General features: G+C 43.0%; 1 protein-coding gene across 3 annotated transcripts in view; it reads left to right on the top strand.

The window, feature by feature from the left end:
- The window catches only part of Dph5 (diphthine methyl ester synthase), a 135,128-nt gene extending 109,511 nt beyond the window's left edge, over positions 1-25,617 (top strand). For all 3 annotated transcript variants that reach the window (XM_068353967.1, XM_068353966.1, XM_068353968.1), the window contains exons 6-7: positions 3,043-3,222; positions 23,910-25,617. In XM_068353967.1, coding sequence (XP_068210068.1) covers positions 3,043-3,222; positions 23,910-24,688 — 959 coding nt within the window. In that variant the 3' untranslated portion in view covers positions 24,689-25,617. The remainder of the gene's footprint in view (positions 1-3,042; positions 3,223-23,909) is intronic.
- Positions 25,618-27,115: the final 1,498 nt, after the last annotated feature.

The following is a 27,115-nucleotide window of genomic DNA, read 5'->3' as shown; positions in this document are numbered from 1 at the left end:
GGAATCCAGAAAAAAACAGTACTATAATCAGAATCACATACTCTAATGTGAAATACATCAAGTGATAATATAGATAACTTATCAATAACGATCAATCAACATTAACATGCATACATATACCAAAGGCACTTCCCCCAATTTTGGGGGGTAGCCGACATCAACAAATGAAACAAAACAAAAAAGGGGACCTCAACTCTCTACGTTCCTCCAGCCTAACCAGGGACTCAACCGAGTTCAGGTTGTACTGCTAGGGTGCCACAGCCCAACCTCACACATTATCCACCACAGATGAAGCTTCATAATGCTGAATCCCATACTGCTGCTTCCTCCGCGGTCATCTAAGGCACCGGAGGAAGCAGGAGGGACTACCGGAACTGCGTCACAATCGCTCGCCATTCATTCCTATTTCTAGCACGCTCTCTTGCCTCTCTCACATCTATCCTCCTATCACCCAGAGCTTTCTTCACACCATCCATCCACCCAAACCTTGGCCTTCCTCTTGTACTTCTTCCATCAACTCTTACATTCATCACCTTCTTTAGCAGACAGCCATTTTCCATTCTCTCAACATGGCCAAACCACCTCAACACATTCATATCCACTCTAGCGCTAACTCATTTCTTACACCCATTCTCACCCTCACCACTTCGTTCCTAACCCTATCTACTCGAGATACACCAGCCATACTCCTTAGACACTTCATCTCAAACACATTCAATTTCTGTCTCTCCATCACATTAAGAAAATAATAAAGAATATGACATTCACTCTTTCCAACTAATTTCATTCATTACGTTGTGTGAATGGAAGAATAACTAGGCAGTGATTCAGATACTGTACTCCTGTCTCATTATATAGAGGTACAAATACAGTGCTTTTATCCTGTTAAGCGTCATCCACGTAATAATACGTTCATAGCGATCTTCTCGTCACCGCCTTCAACAGGATATTACGTTCATGTTTCAAATTGTCAGTTCCATAATATGTTTACCTGCATAGTAAGTATAGGAACACCAATTGGCAATATTTTCAGCATATGTAAGCTGTAAATTGAATCTTATATGCTGTCTGGGAACTTTTTTCTGAAGGTCACTTGATGTTAGGAAACTGGTTTCCTTTTAGTGCACTTCCTGCGTTTGTGAGAGAAGGTGATTTGTTTTGCTTCTTCCACAATGAGTGGCCTAAAGAGGCAGTGTATCTCTTTAGATGAGATAAATTAAATACTAGATGAAGAGTTTGATAATGATAACAAAAGAATAATAATGCATAGATGTGTAATATTCAGTATTTTGTAGCCTTTTGAAATTAAATAATAATATTAATTGTTTTTATTCCATCATTTAATATTCCTACATTTAACTATAGATACAAGGTTTAAGTATAGAAATTACTATCAAGTTTGTAAAACTAACATTAATGAAATGACCGCTAGCTGCAAAAAAAGCAGGACACTATGTTAGCAGCGAGGTGGTCCCGGTGGGACGCTTACAGGTGAAGTATTGGGACGACATGTACTCATATCATTAAGGATTTTATTATTGGCCACAAAGTCTTGTCGTCATATGTTTCTTTCTCATGGAATCTGTGACAGACAAGGAGCCAGATTGCTCAAAGACATCAAAGCTTATGTAGGTCTAAGTAGGATTCACATCAAATACTGTAATTGTAATTTTTTAACTAGGAGATCATTCTTTGTAGGGCTAAATGTTAAGGAGGTAAGTTTTTATGATGTGGAGCTGTTTTTTTCGTCATCTCCATTTCCTTCATGATGTTTTTGTAGGAAAAAAAGAAGATGATTCAAACAACGTATAAAAATGAAGGCACACAAAGACAGGTCCTTATGATAGCCCTATTTTCATATGCTTCCAGTTACCGTGATATCACCTCCCTACGTATCAAAAGTTATGCTGTATTTGTAATCCTCAATTTTACCATCCTGTTCTTGTACTCCTACTGACAATATCAACTATCCAAGCCTCTCTTCTGTCAGCTCAGTGTATTGCACTTCAGGAACCTTGGAAGACATTTTCCTCAGTCATTTCCTAGAAGTCTACCACAGTTACTCTTGATACCAGTTCCAGGATCTTCCTCACCTTCTTATTGAAGATGTCATCAAGAATAAATTCTTTGAAATTTTTCACATGCTCAGGCCCCACTTGTATCTGCCAGGCATTTATTGTTTATGGCTTTATGTCTTTGAAGGATTCCATAACTACTGAAAGACAGTTAGCACTATCGAAACTCATCGAAATATCACTTTTAGTTTAGGATCTTCTGTCAAGGTTGATTGGAGTATGTTTGGTGTATAGTAATAGGCCATGAAGTTCTTGAATACTGTACAGTACTCTAGTCCTTCGACTGGATAGATATTGTGGTATTGGGTGTAAAGAACGCCACTTTTAGTAGTTAGAAAGAAGCTGCACAAATTAGATGCCCGGGAATATTGTCCACAGTTAGGAGGCCCTGGAAATTCAACAATTGTTGCGTGCATGTATTATGGAAGTTGGGCAGAAAGCAATGGTGAAACCAGATGGAGAACAGGTCTTCTCTTGTCGAGGACTCATTGTGCTGCCAAAAAACAGTCAACAGGGTCTTGTGCTGGAGTGCAATAGAGTTCACTTTTTTTTTTTATTAAAGTCATGGTGTGCAAGGTGACCTGCAATACAGTATTCCCACACAGTAGAAATGTACATGTTTTTGGCCTAAAACCTGGAGCACGGTGTTACATTTGGTGATGAATTTGCCCTGTGTCGTGTGCTTCCCAGACTAATAAATACAATATTTCAGTTCTACTGTACTTGGGCAAAATGTTTACGACTATATTTGTGATATGTGTAAAATTTGATATTTGATTTGTTTTATAAAGATTTCTAAATAAGTTTTTGATATGTAGAATCTGATATAGTATTTTAAAGAGATTATTAAGTTAGAGGATGTAACTTAAGAAAATATTAGTTTGTATTGGGCATTGAAGCATATGTTAATAATAACAACCCAAAGTTCTGTAGTACTGTATCCAGTTGTATTATGACTGTATTCCAGAGATGGCTGATTCTGATTTTGGGGAACCTCTGCACTCTCTAATCATTTGTGGGGACTGTCACCCTGTGGAGGAAGAAGCAATGGCAAAATTATCTACTTACTACAATGGCCGCCATCGCGAAAGAAGTTCGGATCGTAAGGGTACCTTTAATATTGTGGGCTTGGGACTTGGTCAGCCAGGTAAGTAATATTGTTGGTGTTTTACTCTCATGTGAGCATCTGCCCTCTATGGGATCCAATGTGAAATTAGTTCTCTTTAGTTCTATGTTTTTATCCCTCACCCTTTTCCCATGATTTCCAAGGCCATTCAACAGGTCTGTTAGTTGCGTTGCTTCTCCTATATACATAAAACTAATATCCCTCTTTACATCGTTTCAATTCACGTAAGTCATTTTTTAAATTTAGATACAAAAATAGTGATACCTCTTGATACGAAAGTTTCTGTATATGAGAAATTTGTGAGGCAAAACGAGATATGAAGATTTTTCCACCTCTCATTATGAAAAATTTTTCTTAATATAAACGCGATACAGTAGAGATTCGCCCAGCCGCCGAGTATAATTTAGAGATTTGTGTGCCGCCAAACTGTAAACTTGCAACCATCGTCCCACGATCCCATTAGTTATCTCCCTACTCTGATGCTAGTTACTGCCGTAAGATCGTGTTCTCTTATTAGTCAACATGTATCCCATGATGTATCTACATATTGGAGTTCCACAACCATTACGTTTTGGTATCGCTATTGTTCTGATTGAATTCGTGTTGGTGATTTCGCTTTCGTGCTTTTAGGTACGGTACTGTACTGTATCGTGTTGGTGTTATTCAGCTTATACATTATTAGCCATGGGTTCCAAGAACCTTGCTGTTGTTCAGGGAAAGAAGAAGAGGATGTTTTCTATTGAGACGAAGCTGGAGATAATCAAGAAGTATGAGACTGACATGTAGTTGAGTGTGATCTCTAAGGAATATGGCTGAAATCCGTCGATGATAGGCATCATCCTTGAACAGAAGGAAGCCATCAAAATAGCAGCACCTTCTAAGGGCGTGACATTCTTCAAACAAGAGGAGCTACATCCATGATGAAATGAAGAGACTGCTTCTCCTTTGGATTAAGGACAAGGAAATTGCTGGAGATATGGTCACCGAGATGATAATCTGCCAGGAGGCCAGGACGATTTTCGGTAATCTCGTGCGTGCTTATTCCGAAGACGACTCAGGGGAAGGGACATCAAAGCAGGCACCCCCAGAGTTCAAGGCTTCACATGGATGGTTTGAAAAATTCACGAGACAGTCTGGCATTCATTCGTTGGTGCGGCATGGGAGGCCGCCAACTTGAACACGAAAGCGGCTGAAGCCTCTGTTAAGACGTTCGACAAGTTTACTCTCCAGGAAGGCAACAGTTCCCACCAAGTCTTCAAGTGTGACAAAACTGGGCTTTTTTTGGAAGAAAAGGCTTCATTGAATGTACATCACAGCAAAAGAGAAGAAGATACTCGGGCATAAGTCTATGAAGGACAGGCTTATCCTTGCATGTTGTGCAAATGCCAGAGGGAATTGTAAGGTGAATCATTCAGAGACTCCTTAAGAATCAAGGCCCACAAAGTGCTAAAGGAGAAGCTTCCAGTGATGTGGAAGGCTAATGCGAAAGCCTTGGTAACAAGACTCTTGTTCGTCCATGGGTAAATCTCTGTTTTGGTCCAACTGTCAGAAAATATTTGGAAGAGAAGCGCCTCCCTTTGAAATGTACAATGCCCTCCTGTTCACCCTACTGGCCTCAAGGAAGATATCCTTCTGGAGTATTCCTTCATCAACGTTCTCTACCTTCCACCTAACACCACCCCTCTCCTGCAGCCCATGGAACAGCAAGTAATTTGAAACTTCAAGAGGCTCTATCCAAAACATCTCTTCGGATGTTTCGAAATCACTGACAGCATAAACCTCACCCTGCGTGAATTTTGGAAGGAGCATTTCGACTCCTCGATCAAGCTTGGCAGGAGGTTTCGAGGCGCACCTTGAACTCTTAGTGGAAGAAACTGTGGCCTGATGCCGTCTCCGCACAAGACTTCGAAAGATTTGAAGTAGGCCTAGCTGAAGTCAAAGCCAAAAAGTTGACAATTGTGAACGTGTTCTTCAACATGAGGTTGAGGAGATCGTTACAATTGAAAGGTCAGTGGGGCTGATCGTATATGGGGACGACATTAATGAGCTTTTCAAGCCGCACCAAGAGGAACTTATGACAGACAACCTGAAGGATTCGGCGGCTATGCAAGTGAATGCCGTTCAAGAACAACTCTCTAGTGGTGACGTGGAGGAGGACCCTATGACACTGGCAGAAATTAAGGAGGCTCTAGCCTGTTATGGTAAAGTGGCAGCTTTTGTAGAAAAGAGACTCCCCAAAAAGGTTTACACAGGATGTGTTCTTGCGCAGTGTAATGATGTTTGCTGATTCTATTTAGGAACATTAATGAAATCTAGAAGGTACAAAATGTAAAGTAAAAAATAAAAATAAAAAAAATTAGAAAATGCACAAAAAAGAAATCTAAGTTTTTCATAAAGTTAAGTGTTAATGTTTGCTGCCATTTGTTAATGTGTTTTGTAAAGTTAAGCGGTCTTGTTTGTCCTCTCTTGCCACTTTCATTTTCGTACATCGTCTCACTGGAACGGTAAGGTTTCACATTTTCTGTACAGTATTTTCCATTTATTATTGCATTATGTTCTAATAATTACATCATTTACAGGTATAAATGGTTATGTTAGCTATTGAATGATTCAAATGTACAATATTTGGCTGTATTTCATTGTGGTTAGTATAGGATACCCTTATAAAATTTAATGTGATATTTTTGTAGAGCTTGGAACAAATTTGGCAATTTACATGTAAAATATGACTCATCATACAAGAAAATCAAGATATGAAAGCCACTCAAGAATTAATTAATTTTGTATCTAGAGGTATTACTGTATGCTGTATTTTAGGGCTAAGGCCATGTCGTTCTGATGGAAGGGTTCCTGTAGGTAGCCTTCTAAGGGATATTTGCTACAGTTATACTCCCAGAGAAATAAACCGAAGGTCTACAGGATTCTAACTCCTGGCGCAAGTATCCAAATTAGGATATCGCATAATATCAGGGGACATATTTTTAGATACGACAAATAGCAATCTTCGCCCCGAATAGATTTAACTCTTTGATGTAAGGGGGAAGAGTGGTGAAAGAAGGGGGTGCCAATCTAGGTACCTGGTGGACCTCCTTCCCTATTACTACTACGACGCCATTCCTTGTCTTGTAGCTCTCTAAGCGATTTGTGCTCCCATGTTAACCCAGTGTTTTGTTACAAGTTATTGGAATAATCATCATGCAATCTCCAGCATTTTCATCCTTTGGAAAGTTGAGTGTTAATTCTTTCCTGTGTATAATTTTAATCTCCCTTTTCACAGTTAAATTTCTATAATTTAAGTGTGTTTAGGTGAGCATTGCCCAGACCGGAGGCAGCCATTTTATGACTGCAGTCGCCCGTTACTATTGCATTTTATTTAGTCAGTAGGGCGACATTTCCCGGTAATAAGCTATAATGTAAGCTATTTAGGCAAATTATACAAGTGGTGATCTTGCATACATGAATTTTATTCCTCTTCCTATTATGTGACTTTACTGATCGTATGCGGCAGGAGCCCCGGCGGTACCAATACCTTGGCCGGGGATCCTACCAAAGCGAGGCTACTCTCGCTCATATATATATGTTAGTAAAGTAATCCCCCACATTTAGTCTCACCCTATCGTTCCTTATTGATTCAGATGAGAATTTACATTCTCTAGAATCTATTGATAAGTTATGATATACATTCTCAGAGAAAAGGCTAAACCCTTCCTCCCTCCCTGAGTGCCACTACTGCTACAGGTGGCAACCAATGTCTTTCTTCATCGCCGTCGAGTAGAACAGAGTTCTTGCCACCTCCGGCTTTGATTTAGATAGTGACTAACTCAGGGTGCCCTTGTCTTTCCGTCGACGTTGTCGCCAGCAAAAGAACCATGTTTCCTCTGCCGCCGACTACGTCGTCAGCACAGGAAGCCATGCTTCTTCAGTTCACTGTTGATGGTAGGTGGCATGCCTGCTGCAACCTCTCATCTCTTGAACTATAAGACCCTTTACCCTTTCCCCTTCTGTCCTTTAGTGACGTCATAGCCGTCACAATACTTTTTCACCGGTATTCTGACATTCATCCCGGCTTGCTAGTTTGACTGCGTTACTGGCTGGTACTCTGCCGGTAGCAGTTAGTTAAGCCGTCTCAGCCACCTTCCCCCTTACTTCCTTCTTTCACAGGAAGTGAATATTATTGGGGGAAGATTGAGATGGCTCCTGACGGCTGCCGGTGGGAAACCTAACATACTTTGGGAAGTCCTCAGTCCTCTCTTGGACTGCCATCCACATTTATTGCCGGCGGCGGCAGACCTTTTGTGGATGGTTGTAAGCCAGAATCAAACAGATTCTTAGCCCTTCCATTGGAACTCTCATTCTGGCAAGGAGACAGTAGGTGGCCTGATAGTCCTCCTACACTTCCAATTCTTATCTTAACCATAATAATAGGAAACTCTCCTTCCTCAGTGCTTTTTCTCTCTCTATCAGTTAGTGCCACCAGGTACTAACCTAACCCCGGCAGTGCCGTCAGCTAAACTACAGTATACAACTATACAGTAGTACACATGTTTTCTAACATACTCTTTGTTTCCTGTTGCAGTCAATTGTTGGCTGAGTACTCCCTCAACACCCAGATGGTTTTTTTTTTGATCATCAGGACCCTAAAAAATCACCGATCAGTGTTAATATATACTACAGGTAGATAATGTTAGTATAGACACTTCCTAACTCTAACTCTAGTTCCTAGAGTTTTTCCTATCTTGTATTCTCCCTATCAGGGAAACTAAATATTATTACTGACGGAGGTCTCAGCAATGGCCTCGGAAAGGAAGCACAGATATGTGTCTTTTCTACTTCCTTTCAAGCTTACTATCCTAAGCTACCTATAAAACAATAGTAATTACTATTGTTAATAAAAATTGTATGGTTTTATATCACTGATATAAAAAATTAGATACTCGTTGATCCGCTTTTCCTTTACAGGAGGAGCCAATGGAGAAGTGTGCAGCCTTATCCTGCAACCACAAAGGCAAAGACTTTTGTGGCACACGAAGTGCAGGACTCATGCCCCCTGCTGCATCGTGTCGGGAGTCCTCAAGTATTGGGACCTGAAGGGTTGCCCCACCTGTTCGACCCTGCGGCCCAACAGCTTCGGAGAAGCTCCCTAGTCAACTTAGAGACTAGGAATACAGCGAGGAAGACCCTTCGCAAATGGGTAAGAAGGTTCCAGAAGAACTCTCAGGGACCGTACTTAGCCAACGACTCCTTAAGGTGCCTACTGTTCCCCAAGGCTCTACCAAACGCGGTGGTGACCCAGGAACAGGTCCAGTCTCTCCTCATACAACTGAAGATCGACGCAGACATCAACAAGGCACTGGAAGGCATGGACATCCATCAAGAAAGGACGTCAGAAGTGACCATTGACACTGAGAAGGACCTACCGCAAGGAGGCCCTGAAGAAGGCGTGGAACATCCACAAGCGAAGGAAGAAGGATCCATTTCAATGGCAACCGAAGACCCTCAGTTCGCCGTGACGGCATACCAACCTATGCCGTCAACTTCTTCAACCCCAACTCATCAGCCAGTTGCACATGCCAACCAGAACAAAGCGATCCTCACTTCGATTCAACGGATGATGGAATTGTTCCAAAAGGAACAAGAGACGATGAGAGAATCACTCAGGCAGCAGCAGATACTGTTGCAGGAGAGGGCGGACCACCCTGGATCTACCAAGGGCTCCACTAAGAAGCCCCTTAAAGTGTTGGATCTCCCTCACCGCTCCAAAACCAACCCCTGGAGGTATTCGGAGCGTATGCCCGTGATGAATTGGAAACTATTTGTCTCAGAGAAGTTGGGGACCAAACTGATTGAAGATCTTGAGTTCTGGCCTAACTTTTCAGCTTACCCAGACTGTTATGTGACACTGCGGGATGAACCTGCAGCCCGTGAGGAAACGGTACCCAAAAAGGTCATTGTCTTCGAGCATGACAAGGCGCAAGCCACCCTCCTGAAAACCTTGAAAGAAGCCAGGTACACCAACTCCAAAGTCTCATTACTGAGCAAGAGACATCTCACCTTTCTTGCTCCTTCCTCCATCTCTTTCCCCGTTTGGAGAAAGCACTAGACTTTACCGTCAAGGCAGTCGACGAGGGCAAACACTGCCCATTCCTAGAGGAATGCAAACCATTCTCTCTAGCACTGCCTACCTGCCAGGAGAAGTGGAAGGATGTCCACCTAACCTTCTCCGTCTCGAAGTTGGATCCAGAGATAGCAGGCCAGCAGTTCAATGAGAACCTTCCCAAGTTGCCAGACCATCTTCTGAAGAGGGAACAGGAGACGAAGGAGAGACTTGCGTCCTCCCTTTCTCATCAGAACTGCCTGGAAATGAGTGCAGGTCTACAGAACGCCCCAGAAATGTTCAACTTCCTGGCTAAGTCCTACATGGGTACCCTTGTGAAAGACTTATATGCTTTCCTCAGAGCGAGGAGAGCCTGCAGAGAGTTTGTTTTGGCCTCAGCGACCATAAGACACGAACTAAGGAAGCTGATTACCTCGAACATCTGGGGTAAAGACCTTTTCCCACAGGAACTGGTCCAAGAGATCATAGCCAGAACAGCCATAGAGAACAAGAACCTTCTCAAAAGGTGGGGCATGAGCTCAAAGAGGAAATCTTCCTCGGACGGAGGTCCCCAGCCCAAAAATAAAGAGGCAAGGAGACCACGCAGACCTGCACAACTGCCTGCCGTGACTATGACCACGATGCCTCCGACCACTTTCCAGATGGTACCTCAACAACTGGTAGCCCAGTCGCCAGTGTTTAACCCTAACTTTGAGATGCAGTCGAATTCCTTTTGTCCTAGTTAGAAAGGAAAAGGCCCTAAGAGAAGTTCTCCCGGAGGTAACTCTTCTCGGGGCCGAGGAGGACGTGGTCACAGAAACAAATCCGCTGGACCCCCCATGCAAAGAGGGGCTCTAGGTAGGAGGCAGACTGTATCACTTTCGGGATCGCTGGACCTTCGATCCCTGGGCCCACAGCCTAATAACGAATGGACTCTGGTGGAAATGGAACAGAACTCCACCCTGTTTTCCAGAATTCTTCCAACACTCCACCCCCGCGTTAGAAGAATATACTGTACCTCAGAACTCTTGAACAAAAAGGTAATAAGGAAAGCGAAGTCCATCAAATTCCAGGGGAGGCTGTTTTGTATTCCCAAGAAAGACTCAGACAAACTCTGAGTCATTCTAGACTTGTCTCCACTCAACAAGTTCATCAAGAACAACAAGTTCCGGATGCTTACTTTGCAACACATAAGGACCCTTCTACCAAAAGGGACGTACACAGTCCCAATAGACCCAGCAGATGCTTACTGGCATCTTCCAATGAATTGCCCTTTCTCCTCCTACCTAGGATTCAAGCTACAGAAAAAGTGTATCTTCAGAGCAATGCCCTTCGGACTGAACACAGCCCCAAGGATATTCACGAGGCCGGCAGACACAATCGTCCAGCAGCTACACTCCGAAGGAGTTCAAGTAATAGCATATCTAGATGATTGGCTGGTATGGGCAGCATCCAAGACTACTTGTCTGCAGGCAGCCAACAAGGTGATCCAGTTCCTGGAACACCTGGGCTTCAAGATCAATCGCAAGAAGTCTCGCCTTCCTCCAGCTCAGAAGTTCCAATGGCTAGGAATCCAATGGGACTTAAAGTCACACTGCCTCTCCATTCCATCCAAGAAGAGGAGAGAGATAGAGGGATCTGTCAAGAGACTAGTCCATCACAAAAGGATATCAAGATGCCAACAGGAAAGAGTATTGGACTCTCTCCAGTTTGCAGCATTGACAGACCCGATGCTAAAAGAACGTCTAAAAGATGCGTCAGGAGTCTGGAGAAGATACACATCAAAAGCTCGAAGAGATCAACCAAGGTTGACCCCGACCCTGTTGCGCACGCAGTTAAGGCCATCGTCAACAGCCAAGAGCCTAGCATGAACAATTCCCCTGCAACCACCACAACCATTAGTGGTGATACACACGGACGCCTCCTCGGAAGGATGGGGAGTCCATTCTCACGAGAGAAAGGTACAAGGGAATTGGTCGCACCAGTTCAAAACCTTTTTTGGGCTCAGGCCATGTCGTCCTGATGGAAGGTTCCTTTAAGTAGCTTCCTACGGTATATTTGACTACAGTGATATTCCCAGAGAATTTACCTTAAGGTCTCCAGAATTCTAACTCCTGGCACGAATATCCCTAATAAGGTACCCTTCCTCCGTTACTATTTGAGTATCTAGATGGCGCCATCGTCGCCGCCATGTTTATTCCTTTTTCTGTAGCGATCTCGCTCAGTAATTTCCCCGGTTGCTCTCTCGTTATTGGTTTATTTTAGATTTATCATGCAATCTCCAGCCTCTTCTGCCTCTGGAAAGTTGAGTATTTGATCTTTACATTGTATAAATGTTAGCTCTTGCCTCTTAGTGAAATTAAATCAAATTGAATTAACTTATGGAAGAGCTATTGCCTGAACCGGAGGTGTCGTGGGCGCTGTCATTCGTAACGCATGAGTTATTTAGTTTGCCAGAACGACTTTCCCGGTATAAATAGCATGAATAATAATAGCTATTTAGTCTTCATTGCTAGGAGTTATTTATATTATGGCGATAGTACTGTATTCGTAATAGTTTCGGCGATTTAGGTAACCGAACCTTGCTTACGCTAGGCTTCCTAGCCTAGGCGTTTCAGTTTACTTTCATGCCTGATATAATGGACATTCCTTGTGTTATAAAATTTTAAATGAAGCTTTTTAGGCAATTTATACATGTAAGATATATTGATTGCATAATAATTTCCTCTTCTAAGATAGTATATGAAAGAGTTTTGGTGAATTAGGTAGTCGATTCTCGCTGCCACTTTCATACATGTTCCCCGGTTACCCTCGCGTATCGTTTTATCAATTCAGGTGGAGATAGATACCTCATAGAATTATTATATAAAGCGATACTTGTCTCCAGTGGAGATTTAAGGGTAATCCCTCCTTCCCTCTGAGTGTAGCCGTAGGCTACAACCCAAGTCGGTCGTGCCTCGAGTTGTCAGTCAGGCATGACTAGGCTAGGGTTTACTGTCCCTTCCCTTAACCGCAGATGGCAGGTTTTGGGTTTCGGTCAGAACCTCAGAGTAGATAGTCTTGTGTCGGCAGCTGGCCAGCAGGGTGAATAGTCGTTCCCCTGTCGGATTACGCTGCCGGCATAGGGGGCTAGACCTCCCTAGACCTCACCTGAAGGCCTTATATGATATTGCTACCTTCTTCCTGTGGTCTAGTTGACTAGTCCTGTGCTTGCAGACCCTAGGCTGAAGAATAGACATTCTTCTGCCGCCTAGGATGGCGCCAGCACTGGAACTCTATTTCTCTCTTGTTTAGGGGTGGTGGCAAGATTGCTACCAGCCCCTTAACTGTATTGGCAGACCCTAGGCTGGAGAATAGATATTCTCCTGCCGCCTAGTATAGCGCCGATACTGGAACAGAGTTTCTTTAAGGTCTGGTAGGACCGGCAACCCTGTCGGCTCTTTCCACACCTCATACAGGACCCTTTCCCCCCCCACCTGTGTCCTTTAGTGATGGCCTAGCCACCGTAACCCTTTGGCACCCGCAGACGCCTTAGGGAATAGATAGGCCCGCCTAGTCGCTCAGCTTTCCCTTATGGACGTAATGCTCCGGGAGTGCTGTGTCTGCTGGGCCAGCTGCCAGCAGAGGATCCCTTTACTGTAGAGTGTTCTTCAGTCCTCTCTTGATCTGCCTTTCACAAACCTGTGGCCGGCAGAGACCGGCAATAGTTGTGGATGGATGGAAGCCTGAAAAATATATTCTCCTCTTCCATTTGAACCCTCATTCTGGAGGAAGGCAGTAAGGCAGAGCTCTTACATCATCCTTCACTCCTTGCTTTCTCTCTCTCTATCGGCTAGTGCTGCCGGGTACTAACCTAACTGGCAGCTGCCGGCCACTACCCTAGCCAGCAAAGTGCTGGCTGGACTTGTGCGCCAGCAGCCACGAGGCGGCGGCACAACTGACTTGGCCGGGCCGCCGGCCACTATCCTAACCGACAAGACGCCGGATGGACTAGTGCGCCGACAGCCGGCGACCTACCGGCGGCCAGCAACCATCTCAGCCAGCAATGCGCCAGCTGAACTGTGCCCCAGGTGCTAGCCATGCCGGCAACATGCCACCGGCTAGAACTACAGTATATGACTATACAGTAGCCAGTATATTTGCAGTATAGATCATACAGCAAACAGAAAACTATAGTATAAAGTATACAGTAGTTAAATTTTCCAACATACTCTGTGTGTCCATGCGTAGTCTATTGTTGAGACCATACTATATAAAGAAAGAAATTTTCTTTCCATACACTGATAGAGGATCAGTTAAAAATGACCCTCAATTTTAAAACCTTTTCGAAGCTGGTGTTAAGTTACACTTATTTATCCTTACAGGGTAGAACTCTTCCAATGGGCCTCCTAAATAGGATAATCCTAGGCTTTAATTTTGAGGGAGGTCACAGCAATTGGCCAGGCAGGAAACACATGTATGTGTCTTTCCTAATTAATTTCTAGCTTACCTATCCTAAGCTATATGCAATAAAATGCAAAACTATTATTAATGATATTTATATAGTTTATCAAGTGCGATAAACTACCATATACTCATTTTGTTTTCCTCTCTTTACAGGAGGACCACCCTAAGTGCCGCAGCATCTTCTGCAACGTCCAGAGCTAGGACTTCTGCGGCCACGAGGAGTGCAGAGCGCACTCCCGTTGTTCCATCACCAAGGAACCTCTTAAGTATTGGGACCCCCAGGTATGTAACGTTTGCAAATCCTTGGTTACTGAGGCCTTTGATGACCCCAAGACAACGGGAGTCAAGGGAGGCAGCACGGCGTACGCTGCGTAGATGGGTCCGTGGCTTCCAGAAGAACGCCACGGGGCCTTAACTTCCGAATGAGCGGATGCGGGCCTATCTATTCCCTAAGGCGTCTGCGGGTGCCATCATACCACAGCCTCACCCTGAGATCCCTTGCGTCCAGATTTCCGTAGATACGGATGTCTCGGATGCGATGAAGGACATCCATCTAGACAAGAGGATGTCAGAGGTGTCAGAAGACACTGAAAAGGACCTTGCGGAAGGTCAGGAAGAGGAGTCTACCTTGGCTCCTGAAACCGAAGAAGATGAAGTCGAATCGGTTTCCGTTTCGTCGGTTCCAGCCCCAGAACCAGTGCCCTCTACGTCCTCTGCTCCTCCATCTGATGAGATGGGAAAGACTCTGTCTACCCTCATGTCAATGATGGAGAGGTTTCAGAAGCAGAGTGAAGAAAGGGAAGCTGCATTGAGGAAGGAGATACATCAGCTTGCAGCGTCCCGTGGGTCTCACAAGAGACTCAACGTGAAGGACCTTCCTTCATGTTCTGACGTAAACCCGTGGAGGCATGCAGAGTACATGCCTCTGACAAACGGGAAGTTATTCATTTCAGAAAAGCTGGGATCCGTCCTCATCGAAGATGTTGACTTTTGGCTCAGCTTTGAGTCTTATCCAGACTGCTTCGTCCGTCTGAAGGCGGAACCTGTGTCGAAAGAGGAGACAGAACCGAAAGAGGTCATAGTTCTTAACCATGGAAAAGCTCAGGCTTTAATGGCTAGCAGTTTGAAGGACAGGGGCTTCACTAACTCAAAGGTGCCAGCCCTGAGTACCACATGTACACCCTTAGAATTACATTCCCACATAATTCACTGTTCCTCGCAGCACTGAGTGACAGGTTTTAGTACACTACCTGCTGCCACCACGAAACGTTTTAATTCTTACACTTGCTTCACGTAGTGTTTGAAAAACACTCTGGATGACTTCCATCCAATAAACGAGCGAAGGCTCTCGAAATCCATGAGCTGGAAGAGGTTTAACGAAGAAGCAATTTTCTTAGGATCATGACCTGCGGGTGTACTGTCAGGATCCGCTCTGCGAATGAAGTAGGTGATCTTCACCCTTAGTTGTTTTAGGGATAAGTGTGAACCCGATGTTTCTCCTTTAAAGAGCTGTCTTCCCCTGAAGTCTGAAGTTCTGCGAAGATAGACCCTTAGACTCTCCACTGGACACAGCGAGACATCTTCCTTCAGAGGGCAGATTCTCCAGGGACCACACCTCTTAGTGGGTAGCTCATTCTTTTCGAGAAACGTTGGGTCGGGAAAGAGATTTAGCTCTCCCGTTTCAGCAAACTGGATATGGCCTTCTTCCGTAGAAAGGGCCACTATATCACAAACTCTAGCCCCTGAGGCTAGAGCAAACAAGAATATAACTTTTTGAGTCAAATCTTTCAAAGAACAATTATCGTTGTCCAAACTTGATTCCAAATGTAGTACCTTATCCAAAGACCATGAGATGGGCCTTGGAGGTGGTGCAGGCCTGAGCCTTGCACAGGCCTTAGGGATTTTATTAAATATCTCATTAGACAAGTCTACTTGGAAAGCATAAAGCAAGGGTCTAGGCAAGGCAGATTTACACGTAGTTATCGTGTTGGCTTCTAAACCTTGTTCATGAAGGGGAATAAAGAAAGACAAGCAGAAATCCGTCGAGATTTCCTCTGGGTTTCTTGTCTTGACAAAGGCCACCCATTTCTTCCAGGATGACTCGTATTGCCTTCTGGTAGACTTTGACTTATATTCCTCTAAGAAATCTATACAGTACTCTCTTTCAAGATCCCAAACCTTTTGTTTACTGCTAAAGAGAGAAAATCATGAGATGAAGGTCTTGTGTTTTCTGTAATGAAGCGAAGACAGTCGACTTCTGTACTTGTTGAGACAGAACTGGGTCCGGCAGGGGAATCAGCCTCGGCTGTAATTCCAATATTAACAGGAACCAGTTGCTCCGGGGCCACTTGGGAGCCACTAGGGCTGCTGTTCCTAGAAAAGATCTCAGCTTGTTGAGGACCTTCATCAGCAGGTTGGATGGAGGGAACAGATAAATCCTGGTCCATTTGTTCCAGTCGAGGGACATGGCGTCCACTGCTTCCGCCAGAGGGTCCTCGTATGGGGCCACGTATCGAGGAAGTTTCTTGTTGTCGCTCGTCGCGAAGAGGTCGATCTGCAGTTCCGGGACTTGATGTAAGATGAAGGGACCATTCTGACTCTATCGGAGCTATCCTGAATAGAGCGTCTCTTCTTTTCCACTAAACGGAAGATGGCCAACATCACTTGGTTGAGTTGAGGTGATCTCGAGCCTTGACGATTCAGACATCTCATTACCACCTCGCTGTCGAGAATCAGTCTTATATGGACTGAAGGACGAGGGGATAATCTCTTGAGTGTGAGGAAGACTGCCATGGCCTCCAAAATGTTGATATGGTAGGTCTTGAATAGAGAGGACCAAGTTCCTTGAACTTTCCGTTGATGAGAGTGACCTCCCCATCCTTCCGATGATGCATCCGTGTGGATGATGACTGAGGGTGGAGGCGGTTGCAGAGGTGTTGACCTCTTGAAGTTCTTGGCCTCCGACCATGGCTTGAGAAGTGGTCGTAGTCGACTTGGTATTGGTCTTCTTAGATCTCTTCGAGCGTTTGATGCGTATCTTCTCCAGACTCCTGATGCATCTTTTAACTGTGCTCTTAGCACTGGGTCTGTCACTGATGCAAACTGAAGGGAGCCCAGCACTCTCTCCTGTTGGCGTCTTGAAATCCTGTTTGATTTTAGAAGTCTCTTGACAGATCCTGCTATCTCTCTCCTCTTCTTTAATGGAATGGAGAGGCGATGTGACTGTAAGTCCCAATGTATGCCTAGCCATTGAAACTTTTGAGCTGGAGATAGTCGAGACTTTTTGGTGTTGATCTTGAATCCTAGATGTTCCAGGAACTGGATTATTTTCTTGGATGCTTGCATGCATTTCGTCTCGGATGCTGCCCACACAAGCCAATCGTCCAGATAGGATACCACCTGGACCCCTTTTAGGCGTAGTTGTTGAACGACTGCTTCTGCAAGCTTCGTGAAGATCCTTGGGGCTATGTTTAGTCCGAAGGGCATGGCTCTGAAAGCGTTCTTTCTTTTTTGTAGCCTGAATCCTAGGTAGGAGGAGAGTTGGCGATTGATGGGAATGTGCCAATAGGCATCTGCCATGTCTATGGAGACTGTGTATGCCCTTTTTGGCAACAGGTCCCTTATGTGCAGAAGGGTCAGCATCTTGAACTTGACGTTCTCGATAAACTTGTTGAGTGGCGACAAATCCAGAATGACTCAGAGTTTGTCTGAGTCCTTCTTAAGAACACAAAACAGCCTTCCTTGGAATTTGATGGACTTTGCTCTCCATATCACCCATTTGCTCAAGAGCTCCCGGGTGCATTCTTCCAGAACGCGGATGGAGTGTTGGAAGAATTGAGGAAATGATGGTGGAGCTGTCTTCCAGCTCCAACCTAGTCCGTTCTTGATTAAGCTGTGGGCCCAGGGATCGAAGGTCCGACGATCCCGGAAGAGTCAGAGTCTTCCTCCTACCGGAAGCATCTCATTGCTTCTGGTTTCCAGAGGGCTTGCCTCCTTGACCGCGTGCTCCCCTACCCCCTCTTCCTCTCGAGGGACGTCTAGAGGAATCTCTACTTGACACCCTACCTTTCATAGGCGGGAGTAAAGGCTGGTGACTGAGTCACCACCTGCTGGGGTACCATCTGGTAGGTGGGTTGGGGCTGTGCCACCAACTGTGGCACCGCAGTCATGGGAAGTTGTTGTTGTCTAGCAGGGCAAGATGGCACTCTTGGCCTCTTTGTCTTCCTCTTCGGTTGGGGACCCTCATCCGGAGAAGACTTCCTCTTAGCTGACATGCCCCACTTCTGGAGAAGATTTCTATTCTCCGTGGAGGCCTTGTCGACTATTTCTTCGACCAATTCGTTTGGGAATAGGTCTTTTCCCCAGATATTGGAAGATATCAACTTCCTGGGTTTGTGTTTGACCACAGCCGAGGCAAACACGAACTCTCCACAAGCCCTTCTTGCCCTAACAAAGCTATAGAAGTCTTTCGTTAGGGTTGCCAAGCGTATTTTGGCTATGATTATGAACATATCCAGGGATCTCTGTTCACTGGCCATTGCCTCCAGGGTCACCTGGAGGGACAGAGAGGCAGCAAGCCTCTCCTTTGTATCCTGTTCCCTACGCAGGAGAAACTCAGACAACTTGGGGAGGTTTTCGCTAAACTGACGTCCAGCAATATCAGCCTCGAAATTCCTGACTAAGAAGGTAAGCTGAATATCCTTCCAGTCCTTGTGATCCATTGGCAAAGCTAGGGAAATTGGTCTACACTCCTCCAGTGTAGGGCAAGGTGTCCCAGCTTCCACTGCCTTAATCACCGCCTTAAACCCTTTTTCCGCAAAGGGGAAGGCCATAGTTGCTAGAGCAAGAAAAGAGGGATATTTCTTGCTCAGGGCTGGCACCTTAGAATTAGTGAAGCCCCTGTCCTTCAAACTGCTGGCTAGCATAGCCTGAGCCTTCGTATGGTCAAGCACTATGACTTCCTTAGGCTCTGTCTCCTCCTTGGATACAGGTTCTGCCCTTAGACAAACGAAGAAGTCTGGATAAGACTCAAAGCTGGGCCAGAACTCAATGTCCTCGATAAGGACAGCTCCCAGCTTCTCTGAAATAAAGATCTTACCGTTCGTAATTGGCATGTACTCGGCATGCCTCCACGGGTTTACCTCGGAGCACGAGGGAAGATCCTTTACGTTGAGTCCGACTTTTCAGGTTGAGGAGTGGAGGACGTAGAGGGCACCGGTTCTGGGTCTCTGTTTCGACTTCATCCTCTTCCGTCTCTGGAGCCAACGTTGACTCCTCATCTCTACCTTCCTCCAGAAGGTCCTTTTCGGTATCCTCTGACATCCTCTCATCTAGATGGATGTCCTTCATCGCATCCGAGACATCCATATCCACAGCTATCTGGATGCAAGGGATCTTATGGTGAGGCTGATGAATAGCCGCATCCGCAAATGCATTGGGGAATAGACAGGCCCTCATACGCTCACTAGGGAGGTAAGGCCCCATGGCATTCTTCTGGAAGCCACGAACCCATCTTCGCAACTTGTTCCGAGCTGCATCCCTTGACTCCGCTGTCTTGGGATTCTCAAAAGCCTCTTACACCAAGTCTTTGCACACAGTACATACCTGGGGGTCCCAGTATCTGAGAGGTCCTTTAGTGATGGAACAGCGGGAGTGTGTCCTACACTCCAGGTGGCCGCAGAAGTCCCTGCTACACACATTGCAGAAGACGCTGCCGCACTTCACATGGGCCTCCTGTAAAGAGAGGGAAATAAAATGAGTATAAAGTAGTCTATCTTACTAGATAAACTAATAAATATTAAAATAATATTTTCCATTTTATTTTATTGCATATAGCTTAGGATAGGTAAGCTAGAGATGTCTTGGGATTCTCAAAAGCCTCTTACACCAAGTCTTTGCACACAGTACATACCTGGGGGTCCCAGTATCTGAGAGGTCCCTTAGTGATGGAACAGCGGGAGTGTGTCCTACACTCCAGGTGGCCGCAGAAGTCCCTGCTACACACATTGCAGAAGACGCTGCCGCACTTCACATGGGCCTCCTGTAAAGAGAGGGAAATAAAATGAGTATAAAGTAGTCTATCTTACTAGATAAACTAATAAATATTAAAATAATATTTTCCATTTTATTTTATTGCATATAGCTTAGGATAGGTAAGCTAGAGATGGATTAGGAAAGACACATACGTGTGTTTCCCGCCCAGCCAATTGCTGTGACCTCCCTCAAAATTAACCCTAGGGTTATCCTCCTCAGGATGCCCGGTGGAAGAGTCTAGCCTATAAAGTTAGAAAAGTGTACCTAACACTCACTTCCAAAAGGATTAATAATGAGAGTCATTAACAACTGATCAATTATCAGTATATAGAAGGGGAATTCCTTTCCCAATCTTGGGAGGTTTCAACATTAGACTGTGCCTGGACACACACAGTTTGTTGGAAAATTTAACTACTGTATACTTTTATACCATAGTTTTCTGTCTGCAGTATGCTCTATACAACAGATATACTGGCTACTGTATATACATATACCATAGTTGCCGCCGGCACGTAGCTGGCAAGGCTAGTACCTAAGGCACGATTCAACTGACACAATATTGATAATTTTTATGGCCGGCGACCCCCGGACTGCCGGCAGCTTGCCGGACACCGGCGGGTCACCGGCTGTCGGCACACTATCCCAGGCAGCATTCAATGTGACAGGGTAGTAGCCGGTACACCAGACTTGGCCGGCTGTTGCCGGCTAAGTCAGATGTGACAGTGAATCAATGGCTGTCGGACCACAAGTCTAGCCCGCATCTTGCCGACAAGGTTAGTGGCCAGCAGCCGTCAATTAGGTTAGTACTTGGCGGCACTAGTTAATAGTGAGAGAGAAAGCAAGGAGTGAAGGGTGATGTAAGAGCACTGTCTCACTCCCTTCCTCCGGAATGAGTGTTCTAATGGAAGGGGAGAATATAAGATAATCAAGCTTCCACCCATCCACCTCCATCGCCAGTCCCTGCCAGCATAGGATGTGAATGGCAGCCCAAGGGAGGACTGAAGAACACTAAAGTAAGTGGGTCTTCTGCCGGCAGCTAGACTTGCCGCCATAGCTATCCCGGAGCCATGTCCAATAGGGAAGCTACACGACTAGGCCATACAAGCAGAAGCCAAGCCGGCCCTACAACCTGCCGGCAATCAGCGAGATTGTAGGACAACGGCCACAGGGATGTGATGGCTAGGCCATCACTAAAGGACAGAATAGGGAGGGGAAAGGGTCCTGTATAAGGTGTGAGAGGAGCCGGCAGTGTGTCGGCCCTACCACACCTTGAGGAAGCTCTGTTTCAATATCGGCGCCATCCTAGGCGGACGGAGAAATCAATCCCCATCCTAGGGTCTGCCAATGTAGTAAGGGGGCTAGCAATCATCTAGCAGTCACCCTTGATCATAGAGAAACAGAGTTCCAATGTCGGCACCATCCTAGGAAGCAGAATAATCTCTATTCTTCAGCCTAGGATCTGCGAGCACAGGACTAGTCGACTAAACCACAGGGAGAAGGGGGATCACATGACTCCTTCAAGTGCAGTCTAGGGAGGCAAAGCCTCGTATGTCAACAAACAAGGCCTGACAGGGGAGTACATTCGCCCTGTCAACCAGTTGCCGGCATACGACAAGTACTCTGAGGTTCTGACCCAAACCCAAAGCTCACCATCCGTAGCTAGGTGAAGGGGCAGAAAAACCCTAGCCTAGTCTTGCCTGAATGACAATTCGAGACAAGATCAACTAGGATTGTAGCCATAGGCTACACTTAGATGGAAGGAGGGATTACCCTATATATGAGGGTAACCGGGGAGATTGTATTAAAGTATACTAAAGCCCCTAGGCTACAAGCCTAGCGACAGTGAGATCGACTACCTAACTCAACGAAGCTCCGTCGTATACTATCTTAGAAGAGGAAATTTCAAATGCAATCCATATATCTTACATGTATAAATTGCCTATTATCTCCATTTAAATTTAATAACACCAGGAACACTCATTATATCATGCAAGAGAGTAAACTATAATGCCTAGGCTAGGAAGCCTAGCGTAGACAAGATCGGCTACCTAATTCGCTGAAACTAAAGTGAATACTATCGGCATAATATAATTAATTCCTAGCAATGAAGACTAAATAACTAAATATATTTATTTAAGCTATTATACCGGGAAAGTCGTTCTGGCTAACTAAATAACTCGTGCGTTACGAACGACAGCGCCGAAGACGCCTCCGGTCTAGGTAATAGCTCTGCCAAAAAAAAATAGATTAATTCGATTCAATTTTTTACTTTACAGCCAGAGCTAAATTTATACAGCATAAGACTCAAATACTCAACTTTCCAGAGGCAGAAGAGGCTGGAGATTGCATAATAAATCATGATAACGAGAGAGCACTGGGAAAACCACCGAGCGAGACCGTTACACGAAGAGGAATAAAAATGGCGGTGATTATAGCGCCATCTGGGTACTCAAACAGTAACGGAGGAAGGGAACTTTATAACGGCTCCTCTTTTATTTTGCCACTTTTCCCCCTCGAAGCATAAACGCTATGCGGGGTGCAGATTGCTATGTGGCATGTCAAGAATACGTCCCCTGATATTATGCGATATCCTAAAAGGAAAACTTTAAGGATATTCGCACCAGGAGTTAGAATTCTGGAGACCTTAAGTCAAATTCTCTTGGAATATCACTGTAGTCAAATATACCCTAGGAAGCTACTTGAAGGAACCTTCCATCAGGATGACATGGCCTGAGCCCAAAAGATAATTTACCAAGATGAATCAGTTTATTTTTATACAAGAAAATAGATTATTTTCAGGAAATATTTGTTCTATTTCCGATAGACTTGTGACGTCATCACCCTGAAAAAATCGTCGTAAAGTCGAACTATCATAAGTTGCATAGGTCCTAAGTCGAGCACTACCTGTAATGTAAAAATATGTTCTAACTTGTAACATAACTACGGCAATTATTTACTATAGTACAATGGTTGGAATACAAACGAAACAGCTGTTATCTGATTTGATTGTTCATAAAAAACTTTTGTTTTTAATTTGGTTGCTATTGTGGCTGTATAAGTGAGTGTTTACACAACGATTATAACATTAATGATACTTTCATCACTTTCTTTTACCATTTCAAAATTACTGTAATTATAATTTTACACATACGAATCAAAATATTCGCAACTTTGAATTTTTGCAAACACAATGTGAATTTATTTATATTGTATGTGAAGACTCAAATCAGTCAGCTATTATCTGAACAGAACTTCAAGGATGAAAAGTAACAACCGTACTCAAAACAAAATCAGACAAACAAACACTTTCGCAAACGAGTGAGCTACTCTTACTGACATGCAAAGTACACTGTAATTCCGTAAGAAGACATCCTCAATAAATTGTTGAATAGAATAAACGCCACAAAAGAACACTCAATTCATCATGGGGGAGACTTCAAATAGCCACTTTCCAAAGTCCTAATTAAATAGTTAATTGTTTGATAAAGAGACCATATTGCAAACACCTAGTTGATTTATTCTATTTCAGTTCTGGACTATTTATCTCAAGAAACTGTACAAGGAAAATAAGTTATTTTATGGTAACACATAAATTTAACATCAGGGGAGGTTCATAGAAATAATGAACATCAGAGAAGATTCATAGAAATCCACAGCATTCTAATGATAAAATTTAATATTTCTATGGTCACCTGATGGCCACCCTCCTCCCTGCTGACTATTAGCATCAAGAGGACAGGGAATAGTTTTGATTTCAAGACTTTAAGACAAAGATGGTACATACCGGCATGATAAAGCCATTGTTATTGTCATTAGTAGCTAGATTGTCTCATTATTTCACTAAAGGCTTAAATGTATTGGAAGGAAAGAAAATGTTTTATGGGGGGAATTGTGTAAACATCCATATAACTGAGCTGTGAGAGAGAAGCAATATGAACATCAGGTGCGTGTAGAAAATAAAAGAAAATGGTTAAAATTCTGTTTTTTATCTTTTATTACTTTGCATCATGCTAAGTGCTTTCTGAAATGTTTTGTTGTCATAGTTTTTACTGCTTAATACAGTAATGTATACTTTATTTAATAGCTGTTATTTTTGCATAAAAGTTTGCATTCTCATGTATTTATATATTTGCAGGAGATGTGACAGTCAAAGGCCTTGAAATCATTCGTAAGTCTTCCAGAGTATTTCTAGAAGGTTATACGTCCATCATGACAGGTGGCCTTGAAGCCTTGCAAACAGTGTTTGGCAAAGAAATCACAATGGCAGACCGAGATTTGGTAGAGAATAGGTCACAAGACATGCTGGAATGTACTCGCAATGGTGATGTTTCATTCTTAGTTATTGGTGATCCCTTTGGTGCAACCACTCACATTGATTTAGTTATCCGTGCCTTGAATGAAAACATCCCAATAAATGTTGTTCACAATGCTTCTATATTAAATGCTGTAGGTTGTTGTGGCTTGCAGCTGTATTCTTTTGGGGAAACTGTGTCAATACCTTTCTGGAATGGCGAATGGCGACCTGATAGCTTTTATGATAAGATATGTAGTAATTTAGAAAATGGATGGCATACTCTTTGCCTCTTGGACATCAGAGTTAAAGAGCAGAGTACAGAGAATCTTATGAAAGGCCGGAATGTATATGAACCACCGAAGTACATGAGTGCCTCTGAAGGTGCCAGCCAGCTAATAGAAGTAATTGAAAGCCGAGCATCACAAGGGAAGCCAACTCCTTTTGGACCAGACAACCTTGTTATGGGCCTTGCAAGAGTTGGATGCAGTACTCAACAACTGAAAGCTTGTACCCTGGAAGAATTGGCTAAGATTGACATGGGTGAGCCTCTTCATTCGTTAGTTATTGTTGGGGAAACTCATCCAATGGAAGATGAGTATATAGATATGTTTAGAAAGTAGCACTACTTGACAATTTACCTTCACACAATTTGGTGCATTATTTTACCGAGCAAAATGGTGTAAACTGATTATGGATCGAATATTTAAACATGAAGTTTTGTGCCATATGCAATTAATTTTTTGGTTTGGTTATATCATACAGTTTTATCTGCTAATCCAAGGTTTTATAAAACTTTTGGCTCAGGATTATTATTTTTAAAATATATTGTTGGAGGTTTTTCTTTCCCTTTTGAGAGTTGTTTAGGGTATTGTTTTTCATTTGGAAAAATCATATGTTCCTTGTGAGGCGAAGAAAGATTTTGGGCTCTCTCTCCCAAGTGAGGATGACAAGCACGAAGACCCATCCCATTGAAATCCTATTTGTAGTAGCAATTTGGGAATTTTTGATATATGTTAGAGTTTTTTTATTCTTTTAGCCTTATTTTATAGTAACCCATAACTTCATCAATAACATTTACCTCTATAAAAGGTAAAAAGGTTACAAAGGATCTTAGTCGAAGAAAGATCTTATAGTAATTGGGTGTAAAAGACATGTTATATATAACTTTTGAAGTAGAATTATTCACATCCAAATCTTTTATTAATAACGTAAAGCAGTTCAAGACCATTGAGTCTGATGACTAGACCCATGTTGATCCAAAGAATTTTTAATGGGGTTGAAGATTAGAACAAAGCAAAGTAGGAATTGAACACGTAAATGGGGTTATTGAAGTCGTGACTGAATTGGATTAAGGAATCTCAACAGATTTAGATATTTCAAGGTAAGGAACAGCAAGAGCTTATTTGGGATTCTTAAATTTTGATGTTTAGGCATTTTTTGTAGTGCCCTTTTCAAAATAATGTAACTGAAAGAGGTATAGCTTAAATACTACATAATTAAGATCATCTGTAAAATACAAATAAAATTCAAAATTTTTTGAAAAAAAAAATATTTGCTGTAAAATACAAATAAAATTCAAAATTTTTTGAAAAAAAAAATATTTGTTTTAAAACCATATTTCCAAGAAGTATAGTGAAATTGGCATTATAGTTAAAGCATGTCTTTCAGTCTTATTGATATCAATTCTAAAATACTGATTTTGTCTCATCTGTTAAAAGTATTTAAATCTTAATTAGATTGAAGATGCCATCATTAAACTTTTACTGTAGTTCATTTACATTGTATCCAAAGTCAATATACTTCATTCTTCTCACAATTATTTTAGATGTAAAGATTTTATTTGTAATTTTCTTTTGATTTTTTAAATGTTATTTTTGTGATCTAATCTGTAGCTCTTTTTAAAATGGCACAAGAGAAGAGGACTGCTGTATCATCATCATAAGATATTGGGAATAATATTATAGTTATCATAGAGTTCACCCAAAGGTTTTGGTCTTAATAACGTAAAAACTGAAGAGGGGTCAAGTTGAAGGATTTAGACAGGTAGGTGGGAAAAACTAGAAAATGTATGGGAAGCAAAAGGCATTTCGGCATAGCAGTGCAGCGGGGTCAAAGCGATGCAGCAAAAACCAGTATTACCATGTAGTTTTGCAAGCAAGGGACTGTTTGTACCTCATTATACGAAAGCAAAATGCAGATAAAATGCCTATCCAAAGGTAAATAGCAGTGCAGCTTAGATTTAATATGACAGTAAAGTACCTTAAAATGAAGATGGTACAGTATAACCCTCTTCCACCTTGATACCTCCACTAGGTGTCCAGGTTTTGCAGCTGGAGCACCATAAGACCACTCACATGGTTGCTGATTGAATTGAGGGATTAATCTAGGTAGGATACTGTCGACCTAAGTGTATTTTTATAGGCTGTGCACCAGGTAGATGTGACAATCCCATGGTTCAGGAATTTTCTGTAGCTCTTCTGTTGGAATCTTCTTGTATTTGTGAACATTACAAGTCATATGCATTTTATCTATTACGAATTAGTTTTTTGGAGTGGTTTTCGTGTTATATATCAGACTCGTGATCAAACCCATGTTGGCCTGTACTGGTAATGGTTGGGCAAGCAGCTTTCATATCTCTAGGAATCTTTGGTTTTTACTCTCAATTCTGTGATATGTATATTTGTGGATACCTTTGCACAAGGTTTATGCATCCTAGGATGGTGATTGAAATAGACACTTGAAATGATAATTACTCCAACATAAGTTTTAGTTGCTATTTCTATTATATACAGTACACTTTGTTATAAGTGTGATATACTTAGTTACATGTGGTTTTTCAAGGAATTTGGAGGTCATAAGTATTCTAATTAAAACTTAAATCATGTGCTTTATAAACCTTTAATGCTTTTTTAAATTGATATTTGTTATTAAATATGACGAAGCTTAAATATCCAATATATTTTATCATAGGAAAAGTCACTAATGAAGATTGCTTGTTTACTAATTAAAAGTTTTTCTTTTTATGTTATATTTTTTATGTCAAATTT

The sequence above is a fragment of the Palaemon carinicauda genome, chromosome 30, assembly GCF_036898095.1.
Source record: "Palaemon carinicauda isolate YSFRI2023 chromosome 30, ASM3689809v2, whole genome shotgun sequence".
NCBI lineage: Eukaryota > Metazoa > Arthropoda > Malacostraca > Decapoda > Palaemonidae > Palaemon > Palaemon carinicauda.
The sequence above is the reverse complement of the archived record's forward strand: the minus strand, read 5'-3'. Positions and strand labels throughout refer to the sequence as shown.